At 39.6% G+C, this 19,683-nt stretch overlaps 1 protein-coding gene across 1 annotated transcript in view; it reads right to left on the reverse strand.

The window, feature by feature from the left end:
* Nucleotides 1-19,683, reverse strand: part of LOC122791184 (calpain-13-like) — a 1,289,367-nt gene that overhangs the window by 596,610 nt on the left and 673,074 nt on the right. The window contains exon 7 of the mRNA XM_044058898.1: nucleotides 9,147-9,215. Coding sequence (XP_043914833.1) covers nucleotides 9,147-9,215 — 69 coding nt within the window. The remainder of the gene's footprint in view (nucleotides 1-9,146; nucleotides 9,216-19,683) is intronic.

A 19,683-nucleotide genomic window follows, 5' to 3' on the forward strand; every position in this document is an offset into this window, starting at 1 on the left:
TGTACTTCTTCTCCCTGCCAGTATGGCAACATTCAAAACATTTCACATCCCTTATGACTGTTTTCAGTATACAAGCCTAGATTGACTGTAAGCCTTCTTACTTAAGTCTGCCACATGGCTGACATTATACCAAGCTTGTTCTCCTCCTTTCAAACAGTGAACCCCAAGATTCTCTGTATATAGGCATTTCAAACTGTCCTTGGCTGTATTTTCTGCGTGACTCGGGTACAAGACTTTTAATAGTGAATCTCCCCAGGCCTGACTTGAGGGATGGTCCTATTAATACTGCAACAGGAAGGGTTCTCCTAAGTTTATTTTGAATATTTGGGAGGACCATTATATAGTTTGCTCTTTTCCTGGTCTCTCATCCTAGACATGATCTCAATAGAGGCCCTACCAGGAGGATATAACTCCAAGCGGCAGAGGTATAGGGCTCAGTGGGTAACACAAGACCCCTATCCCGAAAAGGTGAAGATCCACATGTGTCAAGAAATTCAAAAAAAGGAATAAAGAAGCAGTAAGAAAAATTAAATGAGTTTATTAAGATATATGCTACATAATTTTATTCTTAAGCAAATGCAAATTAAGGAAAATTTTAGATTTATAAGAGCTAAAGTATTCTTTTGGCTGTTTTTTGGTAAGTAAGTATAACCTGTTGAAGAGAAATATATTAACTTTAATAAAGGGAATGGCAGGATAAGTATAGTACATTTAATACATACAACATTTTTGAAATATGATGCAAGAGAAGCTCTAAGACATGTGAGACCATCATGCAAACAGATGGAATACCCACAAAAGTAGACATGAGAGCATAAACCAATTGATACACACATAAAATGACATTCAAAATGTAGTTTATTTTACTATTTTACTTTGTTAACTAGAGCAGAGCATTGATCGTGTATGAACCAATTTCGTTCTCGGCCTGGGTAAAGTACAGCTATAAATTAATGTATACAGTACAGAAAGGGTGTCAATGACATACAATACATACAGCAAGGTTAGAGTAATTTAACAACAAGGGAGGTATATTTAAGCACTCAGTGTGAGAGATTCTTTATATTATACAGTTGATTGAATTAAAATAAGCTGATACAGTATTGAGGAGTTATGTACACTATGTATTAGAGGGTCATGTTACGGTCACAGAGTAGTATTCAAGCCACTGGTAAGATTTAGGTCCATCAAATCAAATCCCTGGTACATAACACAGTGGTTAGGGTCAGCTGGACTCCATATGTCATGTGATTTGTAAGAACCTGACCCCAAGGCTGTGTAAATGTCACATTAGAGTTCATTTATTAAGTATGAACTCTGCCAATCACATTGGACACTCAAGTACCCAATAATTGTCAATTATTTCTTATAAAACTAGTTTTTAACCCAGCTCCAAATTTACCCCTTTAGAAACCACTGTTTAACTTCAGAATACATGCTCATTTTTTAAGCATATAGGGTTAAAAACAAGCACTGTCCTATCATCTGTCTGGTTTCTCTATTCTGTTGTCTGCTAACTGACTCTGATCAAGCCATTTAACCAGATAGCACTCTTCAGTCACTTCTGAGAAGAGGCTCTTGTGCCTGGTGGATTTGCACAGTCATCCAATAAATAAAATGACATGTTTATAGAGTTACCTATGTATAAGTGTTCTAAACTGTCTGTCAGAAAAATGTATTTGTTCTAAACTCATTCTCATAAATTATTTACTTACTTTTTATTAGGACTATTTAAAATTATTTCCTTATAGTTATTTGTTTGTCTTTTTATTTAGCTACGTTCTTGCTTCTTTGTAACTGAGAAGGGTTTCTTGACACTGTCCAGTTTCAAAAGAATGTGGCGATTATAAATCCAGTGAAAATGCACAGCAGGTAATTAAAAAAATCAAATATATGTACTAGACATGTGAAATGTACTTTAGCATAACCATTAAATATTTATTAATGGCTCCATATGATAAAAAGATCTTTATCGTTAAGGTAAACAGTGTAAACATGGAGAACTGAAGTAATGAAAATACATTAATTTCACTAGTCCTGGATGAGGAGTGCGGTGTAGGTAGCATATAGGCAATAACCAGGACACCAGGGTCAAATAATATTAACAAAATAGAATCAAATGAGACTGGGGTGCCTTCTAAGTGGTGTTTCTATGCTTTCACTGTGTCTGTATTGGCTCACTTTTCACTGTGTTCTCCCAATCCTTCCCACATCTCAAAGGCATGCTAGTAGGTGAGTTTGTGATACTCCAGATTACGTGTGTGTGTGTGTGTGTGTGTGTGTGTGTGTGTGTGTGTGTGTGTGTGTGTGTGTGTATGTGCATATCAACTTCATTGCTCAAGAATTGCCAAAAACAATGGGGGGAGAAAGACCCAAAGTTAAGGAAAATTTGTAAATATTGCTGTAGCTCACTTAAAAGTTAATACAACAACAAGTTTTACATCAACATGCAATTTTAGAACAATACGTATGAAAATCTGGCTTTGCTGACTGACTGCAATACTCAGTGATTTACAAGAAAACTTAAGATTTGTCTACAAATGCAGGGTCAATTGAGACCTATTCATGTAATGGAGGAGGATCTTATCAAGGACTACTTTGCCTTGTGCCTTTTGCTTGGTGGGATAGGCTCTGTATCCCCCAGCCTCTCAGTAATATAAAACAGGGATCAGTAAATGAATTAAATTATTGAGACTAACATGAAAGAAATGTGCTAAAAGACTGGCTAGAAAAATGAAAACACTCTGATATATTTCTGATCATCACCTTCATTTTCTTCATTGTTTCACAAATATAAGCATTTTGCACTTTTCACCTTAGATGGTGTTTACTTTTTCAAAATAAACTGCATTTATGTTGGTGTTTTTGTATTTAATAATTGTAGTTTGAGACGTTGTTGTTACATTTTGTGACACTGTCAAATGCGCATCCTGCTCATGAGTGCAGATTGAGATCACAAGATACTGTTAGCCACTGCAGATAGTCAGGTAATGACAAAAAGACCACACAGCAATATTATAAAGGATACTTCCTGCTGTGGGATACCACATAGTATGTCACCAGTGGTGGTGGTGTAAATGGAAGATGTAATATGTGCATTTACTTATATAGGTGATGACACCAATCTCCTGCAACTGTTAATGGTCCCTAATCTGATATCCACATGCTTAGTCAGTCAAAGGCTATAGCAGTGCTCACACAAAAAATGGGAATTAATTGAGGGAGTGTTAGGCCTTCGGATTAGGTAGTGCTAGTGCCCAAATACCTTTGCCATGATCTGCAGTGCAGTCAAGATAAACCTGGCTAAATATTTCTTATTGTACCATATTAAGTTTTATGTCAAGGCACAGACCTGTGTGAGTAGGATATCCACTGCACATTACATATCCTGCCTTTGATGATGGCACAGCTATCTAGGATGAGACAGGGGATGCAGATTATAGCTATCATCCATGCACAAGTGAATGACTAGGGTCTACAAGCCCACACTGTGGTCAGCATGCAATGCCTTGCAGATAGATTAGGAACACAATATATGACGTATGCATGCAAAAATGCAAATGCAAACCAATCTTACCAAATGTGACCTCTCCAATCTTTGCACTAAGTAAACTAACATACAATAAGATGTCCCTCAAAAATCTCAAGACTACAAAGTCCACCTTCAAAGATAAGAGAGTGAATTGCAAACTCTCATCTTAGAAATATCTGTATTATTTTCTGTAGTGCTACAGTCTTCAAAAGTATGGTTTAGATTTGCCATAAATTTCTATTGTTCCTGGTTATGTATTTGCCTTTACAGCCTTCATATTTTCTAGGAGCTGCTACTAAACTCTGTTTTAAAAGTAGTTTATAAATGAAAGTATGTATCTTCTAATTTGAATGTAAAACATACTTATGTCAGTTTTCACAGAATGGTCCTTGTACTGCTATGTCATTAAGACAAACATAAGTAAAGCGCTTCTACTATGAGTGGATGTAAGCAAAGGCTCAGAGGATCGGAATCCTCAAACTGCATTTATTGAAAAAAACTAATTTTTTAAGTGTTTTTGCATGGGGCAAGCTCCCCACACCCCCTAAACTGATAAATACCAACTCAACAGTAGCACCAAATCAAAGAAGGGGGAAATTCCTCTCAAACAAGAATAACTTCCATTGTTTTGCTAATACATATTCAGCAGGTGAAAGGCATCTACATTTTCTGTTGTACCATTAGTCAGCCACACAATAGTGGCATTACAGTATGGAACTAACGACAGTTACAGGGAGCACAACAGAGAATTTGTTGATTTATGGAAGCGGAAGTGGAAGCAGAGTTGAAGTCTACCACAACCTACTTCCATGATGTGTAAAAAGTACAGTTTTGTACCTACCATAAATGTAGATGTCGGATAGACATGCAACTGCAGTCATAACACGTGGGTTGTCCTGCCTCAGGCAGCCCTCGGTCGGCCGGATTCCAAAGTCTGGGTCCGGCGGCTGATGGCGCATTTCTCTCCGGCGTCAGAGCGGCTGGAGTACATAAGCATCAGCCGATGCCATTTTCTTCAGTGTTTCTTGCCCCAGATGCCAGGTGCCCTCCAAGGAAGGCTGTAATCAAATTGGAAGACAAAAACAGGATTCCAAACAAATAAATGAGCAATAAAACAAATACACCATAACAGATATCCCCAGCTAAGAGTAACAGGGATAGGAGTGGACCCTAGGCATAGAGGGGTATGGTGGGAGGGAAAATGACTGCAGTTGTATGTCTATCGGACATCTACATTTATGGTAGGTACAAAACTGTACTATGTCCTTCAAGAATGCAACTGCAGTCATAACATGTGGGTAGAATACCATAGCTTAGCTGGGGAGGAGGTATGCACTAGGAAAGAGATGGTGTGGCAATCAAACCCTGCAGGACTGCCGAAGCAAAGCCTGCTCTGGATCTGGAATATAGAGGGAGATTGTAGTGTTTGGAGAATGTATGCACGGAGCTCCATGTAGCAGCTTCTAGAATGTCCTTGGTAGGCACCCCTCTTAAAAATGCTGTAGAGGTGGCTGTAGCTCTGGTGGAATGTGGTCTGACATTGGCTGGAACAGTCTTTCCATGAAAGGAATAACAGAATCTGATGCAATGTCCAATCCATTTAGAAATAGTCTGTTTTGAAATTGCTTTTCCCTGAACTGCAGGGGCGTAAGCTACCAAAAGTTGTTCAGACTTCCTACTAGCCTTGGTTCTGTCCAGGTAGTATCGAAGTTGTCTGTGAATGTCCAAGGTATGCAAAAGTCTTTCCCCCTTATTCTCAGGATTGGGGAAGAAAGCAGGCAGATGAATGGCTTGATTTAGAGAAACCCTAGATACCACCTTTGGCATAAAAGTAGGGTTGGTCCTTAATGAAACTCTGTCTCTGTGGAAAATAATAAAGGGTGGTATTGCCATTAGGGCCTGTAGCTCCGAAACCCTTCTTGCTGAGGTAATTGCCAACAGGAAAGCTGTCTTCCATGAGAGAAATTGCAAGTCAACTGAAGCTGCTGGCTCAAAAGGAGGTAGAGTCAGTTTTTCTAAGACAAAATTGAGGTCCCAGGCTGGCACTGGGGCCTTTCTTGGTGGCTTAATGTTCTTGATTCCCTGAGGAATTGTCTTAGTAAGGGTGAGAAAACAGGAGGATCAGTGTTGTATCTAGCTGAAATAGCAGATGCATGTATCTTTATGGAAGAATATGAGAGGCCGTTCTTTAACATATCTGCCAAATATTCCAAGATAAGTGGGATGTTCAGCAATGAAGCATCATGCCCCTTGCTGGTATTCCAATTGCTGTATCTTTTCCACTTTGCTAAGTAAACCTTTCTGGTGGATGGTCTTTGAGCCTCTGTTAGTATCCGCTGAACTTCCTTAGAGAGAGATAAGCTGAAGTTATTTATGGGATCTCCCAAGCTGTTAGCTGCAGTGTCTGAAGGTTTGGATGCAGTGTTTCGAAATTGTGTTGAGTCAAAAGTAGAGGCCACTGAGGGAGGGCCCACCTCCTGGTGTGACATATGCTCCATAGTAGTGGGTACCAGTGTTGTCTTGGCCAATCCGGAGCTATTATGATTCCCTTGGGCTTCTCTGCTTTGATCTTTAGTAATACTGAGATCATCAGTGGCAGAGGTGGGAATGCATAGATTGCTAGGGAGTTCCAGTTGATTGAGAGGGCATCTATTTTCCAGGCTTTTGGATGGTATGTCCTTGTGCAAAATTTTGGTAGAAGATGGTTGAGGTGAGAGGCAAATAGGTCCACTTCTGGCTTGCCCCATGTCGAAGTGAGTTGTCTGAAGGCCTTCGGATGTAACCTCCACTCGTGTGGATCTGTGAAATTCCTGCTTAGGCTGTCCTCCAACACATTGTCTTTTCCTGGAACAAACTGGGATTGTAACTGGATGTTTAGGCTCAGTGATTTCTCCCAAAGCTGCATTGTCAGTCTGCAAAGGGGGTAAGAGTGGGTGCCCCCCTGCTTGTTTATATACCACATCACAGTGGTGTTGTCTGTCCGTATCATTAAATGGCCTTGCTGGAGTTGGTGTTGAAAAGCCTCGATGGCATGCATTACTGCCAGCATTTCCTTTTGGTTTATATGCAGATATGTTTCCTTTGGAGACCATTGTCCTTGTATACACCTGCCTTCCATGTGCACCCCCCATCCAAGGTCTGAGGCATCTGTAGTCATGGTCTGTGTTATCTGTGGTTTTTTGAATGACATACCTGTGTTTTCCTGGCTCACCGAGGCCCACCATAGGAATTCCTTTTGTAGGCATGGAATGAGTGGTATGATTGTCTCCAAGTTGTTGCTGTGTTGAGACCAAATGCTTTTTAGGTACCATTGAAGCTTTCGCATGTGTAGTTTTGCTAATGGAACCAGTAGAATGCCGGATGCCATGTAACCCAGGGCCTGTAGGAATCTCCTTGCAGTCATCTGGGTGAGTTTTGCTAAACCTTTGAAGTAATGAGTTAACTTCTCTTGCTTGTCTTCTGTCAGGTAAGCCATCTGAGAGGCTGTGCCTAGTTTGGCTCCTAAGAAGATTATTTGTTGGGATGGCTGCAGTCTTGACTTTTGGAAGTTGACTGTGTATCCCAGAGCTTGAAGTAATCGTATGGCATAATCCAGGTTTCTTGTCAACATCAGTTTGTCGTCCACTTGTATGAGGCAGTCGTCCAGGTACGGGTAAATTTGTATACCCTGGAGCCTGCAATGAGCAATTACTGAAGCCAGGCATTTTGTAAATACTCTGGGCGCAGTAGATAAGTCAAATGGCAATGCTGAGAATTGATAATGCTCTGGCTTTGCAAGAAATCTGAGGTATCTTCTGCAGCTGTGTCTGATAGGGACATGCAGGTATGCCTCCTTGAGGTCCAGAGTAATCAGCCACGACTCCTTGCCCAGAATGGGAAGGAGTTGCTGTAGAGTCAGCATTTTGAACCTTGGTACTATGAGAAAGGTGTTTAATGCGGACAAGTCCAGTATTGGTCTCCATTGAGATTCTTTTCTTGGAACAAGGAACAGTCTTGAGTAAAACCCCTGTTCTTGTTCTTGTTGTGGAACTCTTTCTATTGCTTTCATTCGAGTCAGCAGAGTGATTTGTTTGATAGCCTCTGCCTGTTGATTTTGTGGTAGGTTTGGCATGCCTTGTTTTCTTGGTAAGGTATGAAAATGAAACCTGTACCCTCGGTCTATAATGGTATCGGAGTCGTCGGTAATGCGGTGTCTTCGGTTCGGAGCGGTGGAGAGACCGTCTCAGAGGGAACCGGAGCACTCGCCCTAGGTTTTGGCGTGGAGTCGGTGGTAGACGCGGGCCGAGGATGTCGGTCCCGGTCTTTTTGCTTTTTGGGTGTTTGCGATGTCGGAAGATCCGATGGCATGGTGTAGGCAAATTTATCGCCGAAAAAATCTTCAGCGAACTCCGCCCGTCACCTGAGAGTGCATTTGTTGAAGCGAGCACAGGCTACACAGGCCGAGACATCGTGGTCTGGGCCCAGGCAAGGGAGGCAGTAAGAGTGGAAATCCTTATGAGGTATTTGTTTACCACAAAAAAGACAATTGTTAACTTTTTCAGTAATTTCTGACATCGGCTGAGGCAAGAAAAGGTCCCCAACGGGGTACTTAGCTTTTTCGATGACTTCGGTATCGTAGAATACAGGAGCTGACCGACCGGCACTTGCGAACTGCTTCTGCTTCGGGCACCGCGGCAAGAAAGACTGAAGAAAATGGCGTCGGCTGATGCTTATGTACTCCAGCCGCTCTGACGTCGGAGAGAAATGCGACATCAGCCGACGTCGGACCCAGACTTTGGAATCCGGCCGACCGAGGGCTGCCTGAGGCAGGACAACCCACATGTTATGACTGCAGTTGCATTCTTGAAGGACATCTGAACATGTACGTTAACATCCTTAAATTCATATATCTTTCCTTTGAAAACAACTTTAACATCCTAGTGTTGTTGTTGTTGTATCTTTCGGCTTTTCCCGGTTAGGGGTCGCCACAGTGGAACTCCGGTCCGCTAATGATTGGCAGTAGATTTTTACATACCGACTTGCCAGGCCTGACGCACAACCTTCATCGAAGGTACGCCCATTCACACATGTCTCCGCACAGAAGACGCTTTAGCTGAGAATCGAATAGGACAACGTCTTAATGTGAGGCGACAACGCTACAAATATCAAAATACTCAAACATAAATAAAATAATAGTAATGCTCCTGTCCCTTTTCATTATTTTACCTGAAAGAACATAAAACGAATTTTAAATGGGAAATCAACACTGAAAAACAAAGTAGAATTCTGAGAATAACTCATGATCCTTCGTTATGACAAAATACGCAATACTTCACAAAACATTAGGCATGAAGATTTTTATAGATCAAATTACAGAAATGTAATCAAGAATATCTTGAGTAGAGATACTTAACTTAGTTCATGAAGATGCATTTTCAAATAGTGAAGTGTTATCACATGTTTTGATAAATGACACCATACATGAAATAATTTATTAACAGTGTTACCCATAGCTAAATCAAATAAGTCTACTAGTTATCAGGCAAACATGTATAACAGTTAAAAACTATATACCATATAAAATGTTATTCAATTCTCAGAAACCAACAGCTTCATCTTTTTAACATGCTCTTACCATCTTGACTCCAGTAATGGTGTATGCGTGAGATGCAACCAATCCATTTCTTAGAATGTTATTGACTCCCTGAAAAAAAAAAGTCAGAAGTTTATTTGACTTACAATATCGCAAATCTGCACAAATGTATGCCACAAAGGAAACATTAACAAAACAAAATTATGTGGTTTTGTCCATTGTACACAAATAAAATTGTTGATTTACTTGTTTAATTTTAAATGTAGTGTGTTTTGTCATTTTTGATAGAATAGTTATTATTTTATCATCTACCTGCTCCAAAGAGAAAGGAAGAAACAGGTAATATGTTTTATTTGGTTGACTCTGTCCACCAAATCTGTTATTCATCATAAATCTTTCAAATGGAATTTACATATATATTTCTTCTAAAATTGCTAAACCCAGTTTGTGCTTAGGCTTTTATTCAGAGTGTGATGAAAAGTAAAGCATACTTGTGTGCAGCGAGATCCAAGGCTTAATACGGTTCCACCTCAGGGGAAACTAGCTTAATTAGCCAATAATGAAAAAAAATGGCACTGCAGGTTTCTTATAGGTGAGAAACTATTTAGTATGAGGAAACATATTTTAGTTTACAAATACACTAGAGTGTGCGCAATTTACAACTGCCAAGTTTCAGTAATCATTCGACAGAGTTTTATATCCTGAAATCTGAATAATTTTTTCTAGGATCTGTCAGTTTCCATTAATCAGCATCTCCCTCACCTCAGGAATAGATCTCTCTCCCCCCACACACAGATAAAGCTGTGTAATACTTCTGTCTTCTTTCATACAGGACCTGGACAATTGCATGGGTATTTATAAATTCTACCCAGTCATGACTGGCATAGCCCTTCTCGAAAAGAGAGATACAGTATAGGGTGGGAACTGGCAAAGCATAATAGTCAACAAACTCAGTAGCTTTGAAGTTCCTATCATTCCATGGTTTTTCCTTTAAGCTGCATGCATGTGTGGACATTCATGCTCAAACAAAACTCTCATGAATACTGAATGTGGACCCATGCACACTTGCTAACAAGAGCATGTTCATTTTTTGGAAGGTATTGTTAGGTAGCTACTGCTTTGCTATATTTATGTTAATGGATTTATCCTAGCTTCTGCAACATATGCAACACATATACAAAGCAGGTATGCACATGCTAAGTTTGAGATTATTGCAAGGTACTACAACTGTAAACTTGGTATATATCAGCCAGTATTCACTATTCTGAGGCTTGAAGATACAGTCCTAAGAATTTAAACGGTTCTTACAATCTCGTTCAGTGTTTAAGCTTCACATTTTCTTGAGTAATTAAAAATCAAGTGCACTAAGAAAACTAATAGATGTACCAGATTTTCTAACAACTATTCATTATACTACAAGGGTTGTGAAACACCAAAATATACAAACTGCTTGTAGTACCAGCAGAGGTGCATGCATACAGTACAGAAAGAAGTCCAAACACAGTATATTATTTCTGAATCTCACACTGCACAGAGAAACTTAGAGGAGATCAAGACCCTGGCAAAGTGACCATTCTGTTCTCTGAATATGGCAGCCCACTATCTGAAGCAGGTAACCACTTTAGTTTTGTGCACTTCTAGTATAACCCATAGGCTACTGGATGAAGCATATAGGATGTACAGGACTTTCTTATCTAAGAAGATGACAGAATGGTTTCCCATTTCCATAAGGGGAATGTCCACACCATGTTCTACATTACAACAAAGCCATGCTTGGTATACAGTAAGATTTCTTACTGTTCAGTGTTAGCTGTGACCTGTTTACATATACAGAAGTAACATAGAAAGTAGGTGCTAAAGGAGATAGTACAACACAGGACAACAATAACAACAGGTGGACTAATCTATTCCCCATGCAACTCAGGATAAAAAGTCTTGACTGTATAATTAAAATGACAAGACAGGATAGCTCATTGACTGGTGAACCTAACGGGACCACATCTACCATACTACTGTGATGACAAAGCATCTTAACCTTAATGGCAACGCATTTGAATCAGGGAGGAGAGGACTACACAACAGATGTTTTAACAGTATATCTCTAGGTACTAGAGTTCTAGGGGCACGTGTGAAGCAGTCTTTTATGTAATGCAATACATCCAGTTTGTTGTGAGTCTTTCTGACCATGTTAATTATCTGATCAGTGAAGTTCATGGTATAGGTGAAAATAATGGCTGAAAGTTATCAACAGCTAAGTCGATTAATAGTTACATTATGTCAAGTGCAAAGCTGATTAGTGGCAAGCAGAACAACACTGGCTTTACTGACATTCAGTATCAATTCAATGTATTTAATCCAACATTTCTAAATTTATGAAAAGAGTTCCAAAGGTTTGCCTGACTAGTGGGAATGGAAAGAAATGGAACAAAAACAGCCTCATATGCATTCTGGTAATAGACATATTCACTTAGTGCTGTCGAGTGCACAAACACACACACACACACACACACACACACACACACACACATGCTCTCTCTTATGCTTTCATGCATGCATTCACTCACACGCAGACAACAACATAAACACACATACAATCATCTATCTCTCTTACTTTTATACATGCATGCTCTTTCTCTCACACACACACACACACACACACACACACACACACACACACACACACACACACACACACACACACACACACACACACACACACACACACTTGACTTGATAAACAGCAGAAACACTGTTTAGCCAGTGTACAATAGTAGTTTAACCAATCTCTCTCTCTCTGACACTTTCACACACTAACACACACACACACACACACACACACACACACACACACACACACACACACACACACACACACAAACATGTACACACACTTTTTTCAGTTTTACTTCTATTTTACACTCACTAAACAGCAAAAGCACTGCTTAGCGAGTGTAAAATAGTAACTCAACCAATCACGCTCTTATGATCACACACGCATACACTTTCACACACAAACACATACACTTTTTTTATTTGACTTTTATTTTATTTTACACTAACTACACAGCAGAAGCACTACTTAATGAGTGTAAAATAATGGCTGTTGTAATACACATATATATATATATATATATATATATATATATATATATATATATATATATATATATATATCTGTGTGTGCATGCACATGTGCGTGCATGTAAATTGAATACACATTTGTGTGACACAACTAATCTAAAATGCTTGGCTGAAAAGTTGTTTGGTTACAGCACATTTGTATGAAAATATTTGGTCTAAATGCAAATTGTGTGAAAAAAGAACATCAACAATATAGTCATCGAGAGACAGAGCTGTTGAATCCTTGGTGTAGAATTGTCTGTTTACACTTCTGTCAGAAAAATTCCATTTGTTGGATTCTGTAGTTAGCATTCTTTCAGTAGACTTTTATTATTATAATTCTTTGTACAAAATTAGATCTGGTTGAACTATTTTGTTATTCTCTCTGTAGCATTCTTTGCTTAGAATGTTCTACAGAAGAAGTCTAAGCATCAGATTCTCAGTCATCAGAAACGCTGAACTATACTGCTTAAAACACTAAGGCACCAGATCTGAGAAGGGAGAAATCTCCATCAGTATTTTGTGCTGGACAGGGTTGTCCCTATCTTCATCATCATCTCCTTATCCCGGTTAGGGGTCACCACAGCAGAACAACGGTCCACAGAATGATTAGCAGTGGACTTTTACGGTGCCGAGTTGCCAACCTGGCGCCCAACCTTCCACAGAAGATACACACATGCACACCTAGGGCCAGTTGAAAATGTCCAGTCCACCTAAAGCATGTCTTTGGGATGTGGGAGGAAGCTGGAGCACCCAGAAGAAACCCACACAACCACAGCAAGGACATGCAGACTCAGCACAGAAGGCACCCCAGCCGAGAATTGAACCGGAGAACCTCTTGCTGTGAGGCAGCAATACTAACCTACCTTACACTGCTTAAATCATTCAGGCATTGTGTTCTATACTCCATATACCCTGGATGTATCTGTCAGTAGTACCTATCTGTCAATTAAATGAGTTTAGACCGAATATTTTTACACAAATTTGCTTTTCGCCATATTATTTTTGACCAAACATTTTCAGAGTGCATATACATCACATAAATGTGTACTCACACTATGTGTATGTTCATATATATATATATATATATATATATATATATATATATATATATATATATACATATATATATATATATATATATATATATATATATATATATATATATATATATATATATATATACACACACACACACACACACATATATATATATATATATATATATATATATATATATATATATATATATATATATACATATACACACACACACATACACATGCATACATGAAGAGCAAACAGTTCATGCATGAGAGCAGCAGACTAATCTGTACATATAGACGCAACTGCAGAAAGAAAAGAATCCACAACAGCAATGATTAGTAGTACAGATGTACTTTAATTACTTCACATCCCCCAACAAACAAAGCAGACCAGGTTTCACCCCTTCACAGTGTCAATTTTCCCAGGCAAAAAACAAAATGGAAATAATTTGGTAAATATAATGCTTTTACAATTGTAAACTCAATATTAATGTTTATAAATTAAACCATACATAATAATATATTTCAAAGGTAATTGCATATAATAGCCACCATAATCAATTAAAATATAGTCATGCAACCATCTAATGTTTAATGTTAATCATAACCTAATTAAGTTTGAACACAGAATAACTCAGTCAAGTAGTACATAGTGTAAATTATTTAAAAATCATAAAACTAATTTCTGACTCAGTTACACAGCAAACTTTTTCATTTCTTCTAGCATGTCAAAGGGTCAGTTGCTAGCGTCCTCTCCTGCTCAGCTGGTGAATCTGGAAATATTGAGGCAATGTTACAATTGCCTCATGTACACAGACAACCCTCTCCTCCTCCCGCAAAACACAAATACATGCGAGAGATGCAATTATATAGCCAAACTGGAGGCTGAGCTCTCTCAACTCAGGACTGGCAAAACCAGACAGGAGGAGAAGGTAACCACACACACCATAAACCCAGTCTCACATAGAACTATCACAACTACAAATCAAACACATAAACACACAAAGACATACTCGGAGGCACTGATCAAAAATATACCAAAACAGCAGAGGCCTCCAAAGCAGACACCCAAACAACTGCCACCTCATGACATAACATAAGCAACACATATTTCACAAAGTCAGTGTGCAAATCAGTCACAGCTCTTAAGGCCCAAACACAATGCCAGACACACTTGTCATAGGTGACTCCATAGTCAGACACACTGATGTCCCACTCACCAGACTGAACAAGTAGAGGGTCACAGTAAACTGCCTGTCAGGCACTAGAATCCGTCACATAACACAAGCACTCAGGTCACTCCACAGCAAGTACAAGTATGACTCAGTCATTGTCCATGCCGGTGTGAATGACCTGAGATCCCTGGACTACATGAAAAGAGACATAAAGGAGCTCTCAGATTATGTAGCCCAGGCTGGTATGACCCTGACCCTGAGCAGTATCCTACCTTCACCAAGAATTATGCCACAATACAGAGACAAAATGATCAGTTTTAATAATTGGCTTAATTTCTGGTGTCATTCTAAGGGATCAATGTCTGTCTGCCTGGAATGACATGCTTGACAAGCCACGCTGCTTCGCAAGGGACGGCTTGCACCTGTCACCCTTTGGTTTCTGGATATTGGCAAAGGCTCTTGCCACCCCCATAGTGCCTTTTTTAGACAAGGCTCAAATTCTAAACCCACCCTAGAAAACAATAATGGAAAAAAAACTAAGGGTAATGCTGCTCAATGCCAGAAGTCTAAATCTCAAGATGCACACCCTCGAAGCCCTCCTCAGTATGGAGAACATTGATGTCTGTGCTGTGACTGAAACCTGGTTCAAAGCTCCTGAGAGCACCCCGGCACTATCAGGTTTTACCTCATATCATGCCCGGCCCCAAAACCCAGACCGTACCACAAAAGGAGGGGGTGTATCCATATTCATCAAGGATACCCACACCTCCAGGCTGGTGGCAACTCACGAAGCATCAGAGACCATTCAGGTGCAATTAACCATAGGCAAAACTGCTCTACAGTTTGTAGCATGTTACAGGCCACCCTCTCAAACTCAGGAACCCCACACAGCCTTCCTGAAGACACTGGAGAGTATAAATGTCTCTCCAAACACCATCATATTGGGTGACTTCAACTACCCAAACACAGACTGGGAACATTACTCAAGCCCCAATACCCTAACCCAAAGGTTCCTGGAGTTCATAAACTCAAATGCTATGGAACAACTTGTCACCATTCCCACAAGAGGTGAAAATGTACTAGACCTGATCATCACAAACATGGGGACAAAATGCTCCACACCGGAAGTATATCCCTCATTGGTGAGATCAGACCATAAACTAATCTCACTGGAGATCCACATCCGCCCCACCCCCAACAAAAAGACCACAGTGAAGAACTTCTCAAAAGCCAACTTCACACTTCTTAATACTGGTGTGGTATCCTTCAAGGCCCCTGAGCCACTGGAAACCACAACCCACGCTGCTGAATCCCTTACAAATGCTTTCGAGCACCTCCAGGATTGCATGGATCAAGCAATCCCAAATAAAATAAAGACCCTTTCCACCAAAGGCAAGCGCCCGATCTGGTGGACCCCAGCCATAAACAAACTTTACAACAAGAGGAGAAAGCTACTACAAGATAGAGCAAAATCCTAAAAGGGAAGACATCTCTGATCAACACTAGTAAAACTACGATCACTCATAAAATCATCCAAGGCCAACTTTGAGAGAAAAATCGCCAAGGACTCAAAAGACAATCATAAGGCCTTCTTTAGCTATGTTAGAAATCTGGGTGGAAACTCCCAGATATGCTCAGAATTAGTCCAAAATGATACAAAAATGACTGAACCCACAGACATTGCAAACATACTGGCAGACAGGTTCAGTGAAAATCCCCCCCTCCCCAAAAGGAGAAATATCTATCCCAGCAGAGTGTAGCCTCCCAATCATCTCAAATGCCCACGTGAGAGCTGCTCTCTAAAGCTAAAAACACAGCATCAATGGGACCGGATGGTGTCCCCGGCTGTGTGCTACACAAACTCAATGAGGAACTAAACCCACACATAAGGCTGCTGTTTAATCTTAGCCTTACCACAGGATACACTCCACCCAAGAGTGGCGACGGCAACTGTGGTCCCACTCCACAAAGGCGGTGCTTCTACGGACCCTGGTAATTACCACCCCATAAGCTTAACAAGCCTGGTCTGCAAAGCTATGGAGAGGATCATAATGGAACTCATAAATAAAGACATAGGGGACCTACGGACATTGGATCCTACGCTTTGTCAAGGGCAGATCATGCCTCTTGAACTTGGTCGACTTTTTTGAAACAGTCACCAAGGCCATTGATGAGGGTAAGGCAGTTCACACAGCCTACCTTGACCTTGTTAAAGCTTTTGACACAATACCCCACTCGGGTATCATAGAAAAGCTCACCAGCTTAAATGTAAACCCATATGTCACAAGATGGGTTGCAAACTGGCTCAAGGGCAGAACCCACAGGGTTAGAGTTGCTGGTGCCATGCCAGACTCCAAGCTGGTCACAAGCGGTGTCCCACAGGGCTCAGTCCTGGGCCCTCTCTTGTTCGGCATCTACTTTTCAGAAGTGCAGGCAAACATAGGAGGATTGTGGCTGACAAAGTTTGCAGATGACTGCAAACTGGGCGCCATAGTTGAAAATCCATCAGACATAGATATCCTTCAGAGAGGTCTCATAGAAACGGATAACTGGTGCCAGAGCCATGGCCTAAAGCTAAACGCCAAAAAATGTATAGTCATACCCTTTGGTAAAAACAAGGTAACCCCAAGTTACCACATAGATGGCAATCCATTAAGCACAGAAGAGGTTATCAGGGACCTGGGGACCCAAGTTGACAGTAACCTTTCTTTTGACACTCACATTGCCAAAGTGGTTAGGAGGACCTTCTACATTGCCCACCTGATTATGAAGGGATTCACATCCAGATCAAGGGAGGTCATTGTTCCCCTGTACTCTTCACTTATCAGACCAATGATTGAGTACAATGCCCCATTCGAATGTATCTTACCTGACACCTGCAGCAATTGGAAAGACCCCAAAAGTTCCTCACCAAAAGGATAAAGGGGCTCAAAAATATGCCATATGCTGCCCGACTGAAGAAACTCCAGCTCTATTCAGTCGCATACCGTCTGCTCAGAGGTGACCTGTGCCTGACATACAAGGCCATGTCCAACCCGGAATAAATGGACATGCTCCACCTCAAAAAATCCAAATCCACCAGAGCCACAAGAGCAAGAGACTTAAACCTCAACACGGATATAAATAGGACGTGCTGGAGGGACAGATTCATCACCCAGATACTCCCTATGCTGTGGAACAGAATCCCGGTCCATGTGAGACAGAGCACCTCGCTGGCTCTTTTCAAGAGGAATCTTGACCAGTGGATGGGAGATCGTAGGTTTACCCCGGGGATCATCTCTGTATCACTGCTGGACAGAGGCACGGCAAACTAATGGGTATAGTATTCTTCAACCTAAGGGGTGGTGAAAGCCACACAACTCTGGCTAGGCTTATAAATGCCCTAGGGCAGATAGCTTAGTATGAACCTATGAACACAACTGAACTGTAGTATTACATTTAATCATGAGGGTAGCACTGAACCTAAATTGATAATCTTAAGATTTATCTTTCTTATCAAGTCAATGACACTTTTCATATTTATTTGGGCTATATGGTAAAACACTCTGAAGGATTGATTAATTGCCACACCATGGGATGTATAGCCCTGGTAGAAAGGCTTTATTTATTTGATGTGCTAATTGGCAATGTATGGACACATTAGTCACAATGAGAAAAGCATACAAACGAAAAAAACACACGTAACAACAATAACGCTGTGTAAACAGTTCCTCATACGTTTTCGTCAAAATGAACTTCTTCAGATAAACCTGACCTCAATGAACACCTTAATATGTAACCTACCCAATTTGAATAAACCAATAAAAGAACAGCTTGGATTAAGTTAATATATTATCAATCCTTAAAGACATGATTTGAATTTAGACTATTTAAAGTGCATGCAAAATGTTATAAATTATATATATGTATAAAAACATATATTAAAATATACCTATATATTAAAACGTGATAAAATGTAATGAAATGCAAAAATACATAAAATATGTAAAAGGAGAAAATTGCAGGCTGAAAAACAATAGACAACTAGCACCATCTGGTGGAATAATTAGACATTACAAATAAAATTAATTAACGTTAGTGAAAATAGTTTCATGACCCACAAGCATAAATATAAAATCATGACATAAAATTAATAAATATTCAAATATAGAATAATAAATAGCATCTATATAGTAAAATTGAGGTTGGAAGACATTTTGGAAATAATCCCCTGGGAAGAAATTATAGTTAACAATTGTATATCCTGTTATAAAGGTTTTAATATATTTAATTACACATCTACCTTTATTTCCAAAGGACATTTTAATTTATTTACAAAAGGTTTTACTTTTATCCCTAGAGTCAAAGCAAATATAGTGAACCTACTTGTGGATCTAAAATTATTTTTTAGGCAAAAGAATTTAGAGGTGTTTTTTAATGGTAATGTAAGAAGCAATACATTTGACCTAACTAAAAAGAGCACTTTTAATCCGTCCTTGCATCCCCAACTTAAAAATGTTGAATGTATGGTTGAAAAAGAACTTAGAGGTCAGCCCAAGTATAATAAGGTCACCTCAAACCTTTCCAAGGAAGAAATGAACATTTTAAAAGCTTGCAAGGAAAACAAAAATCTTAGAATTATGAAGCCTGACAAGGGGGTGGGGTTGTATTTATGGACCAGATTAATTATGAAGCAAAGATGTTTAAATTGTTGAATGATGAATTTACTTATGAGAGAGTTTCTTTGAATGAGATTCATATTGCTTACAAAAAACTTTCTCTTTGTTTAAATGATTTAGTAATTGAGGGACTTATTGATTTAGAAACTTATAATTATTTACATGTTGAAAAACCAAAAGTACCCTCAATTTTTGCTATAAATAAGGTCCACAAAAATATTGTGGACCCCCCCCACCACCACTCAGGCCCATTGTCTCGGCTGAAGGTTCTATTACGTTCCCCCCTGACAAAATATGTAGATGTCCATCTTAAGAAGTTAGTGATGGATCACACTAATGTATTAAAGGACTCTTGGGACCTTTTAAGAAACATTCATAATTCAAACCAGGGAAACCCATCAAGTTTCATTACACTGGACGTAGTGGATCTATTCACATGTATTCCACACGACATTGGTCTGGCATGGTTTGAAGAATTTTTAGAAAGTAAGTCTAATGTTTCTTTTAAAGTGTTTTGTACATGTTTAATTTTAATGGATTTAATTTTAAACAATTTATTTTTTTTCCAGGGGGAGTATTT

Source organism: Protopterus annectens, chromosome 1.part2, assembly GCF_019279795.1.
Source record: "Protopterus annectens isolate FY-2018-M chromosome 1.part2, PAN1.0, whole genome shotgun sequence".
NCBI classification, from domain to species: domain Eukaryota; kingdom Metazoa; phylum Chordata; order Ceratodontiformes; family Protopteridae; genus Protopterus; species Protopterus annectens.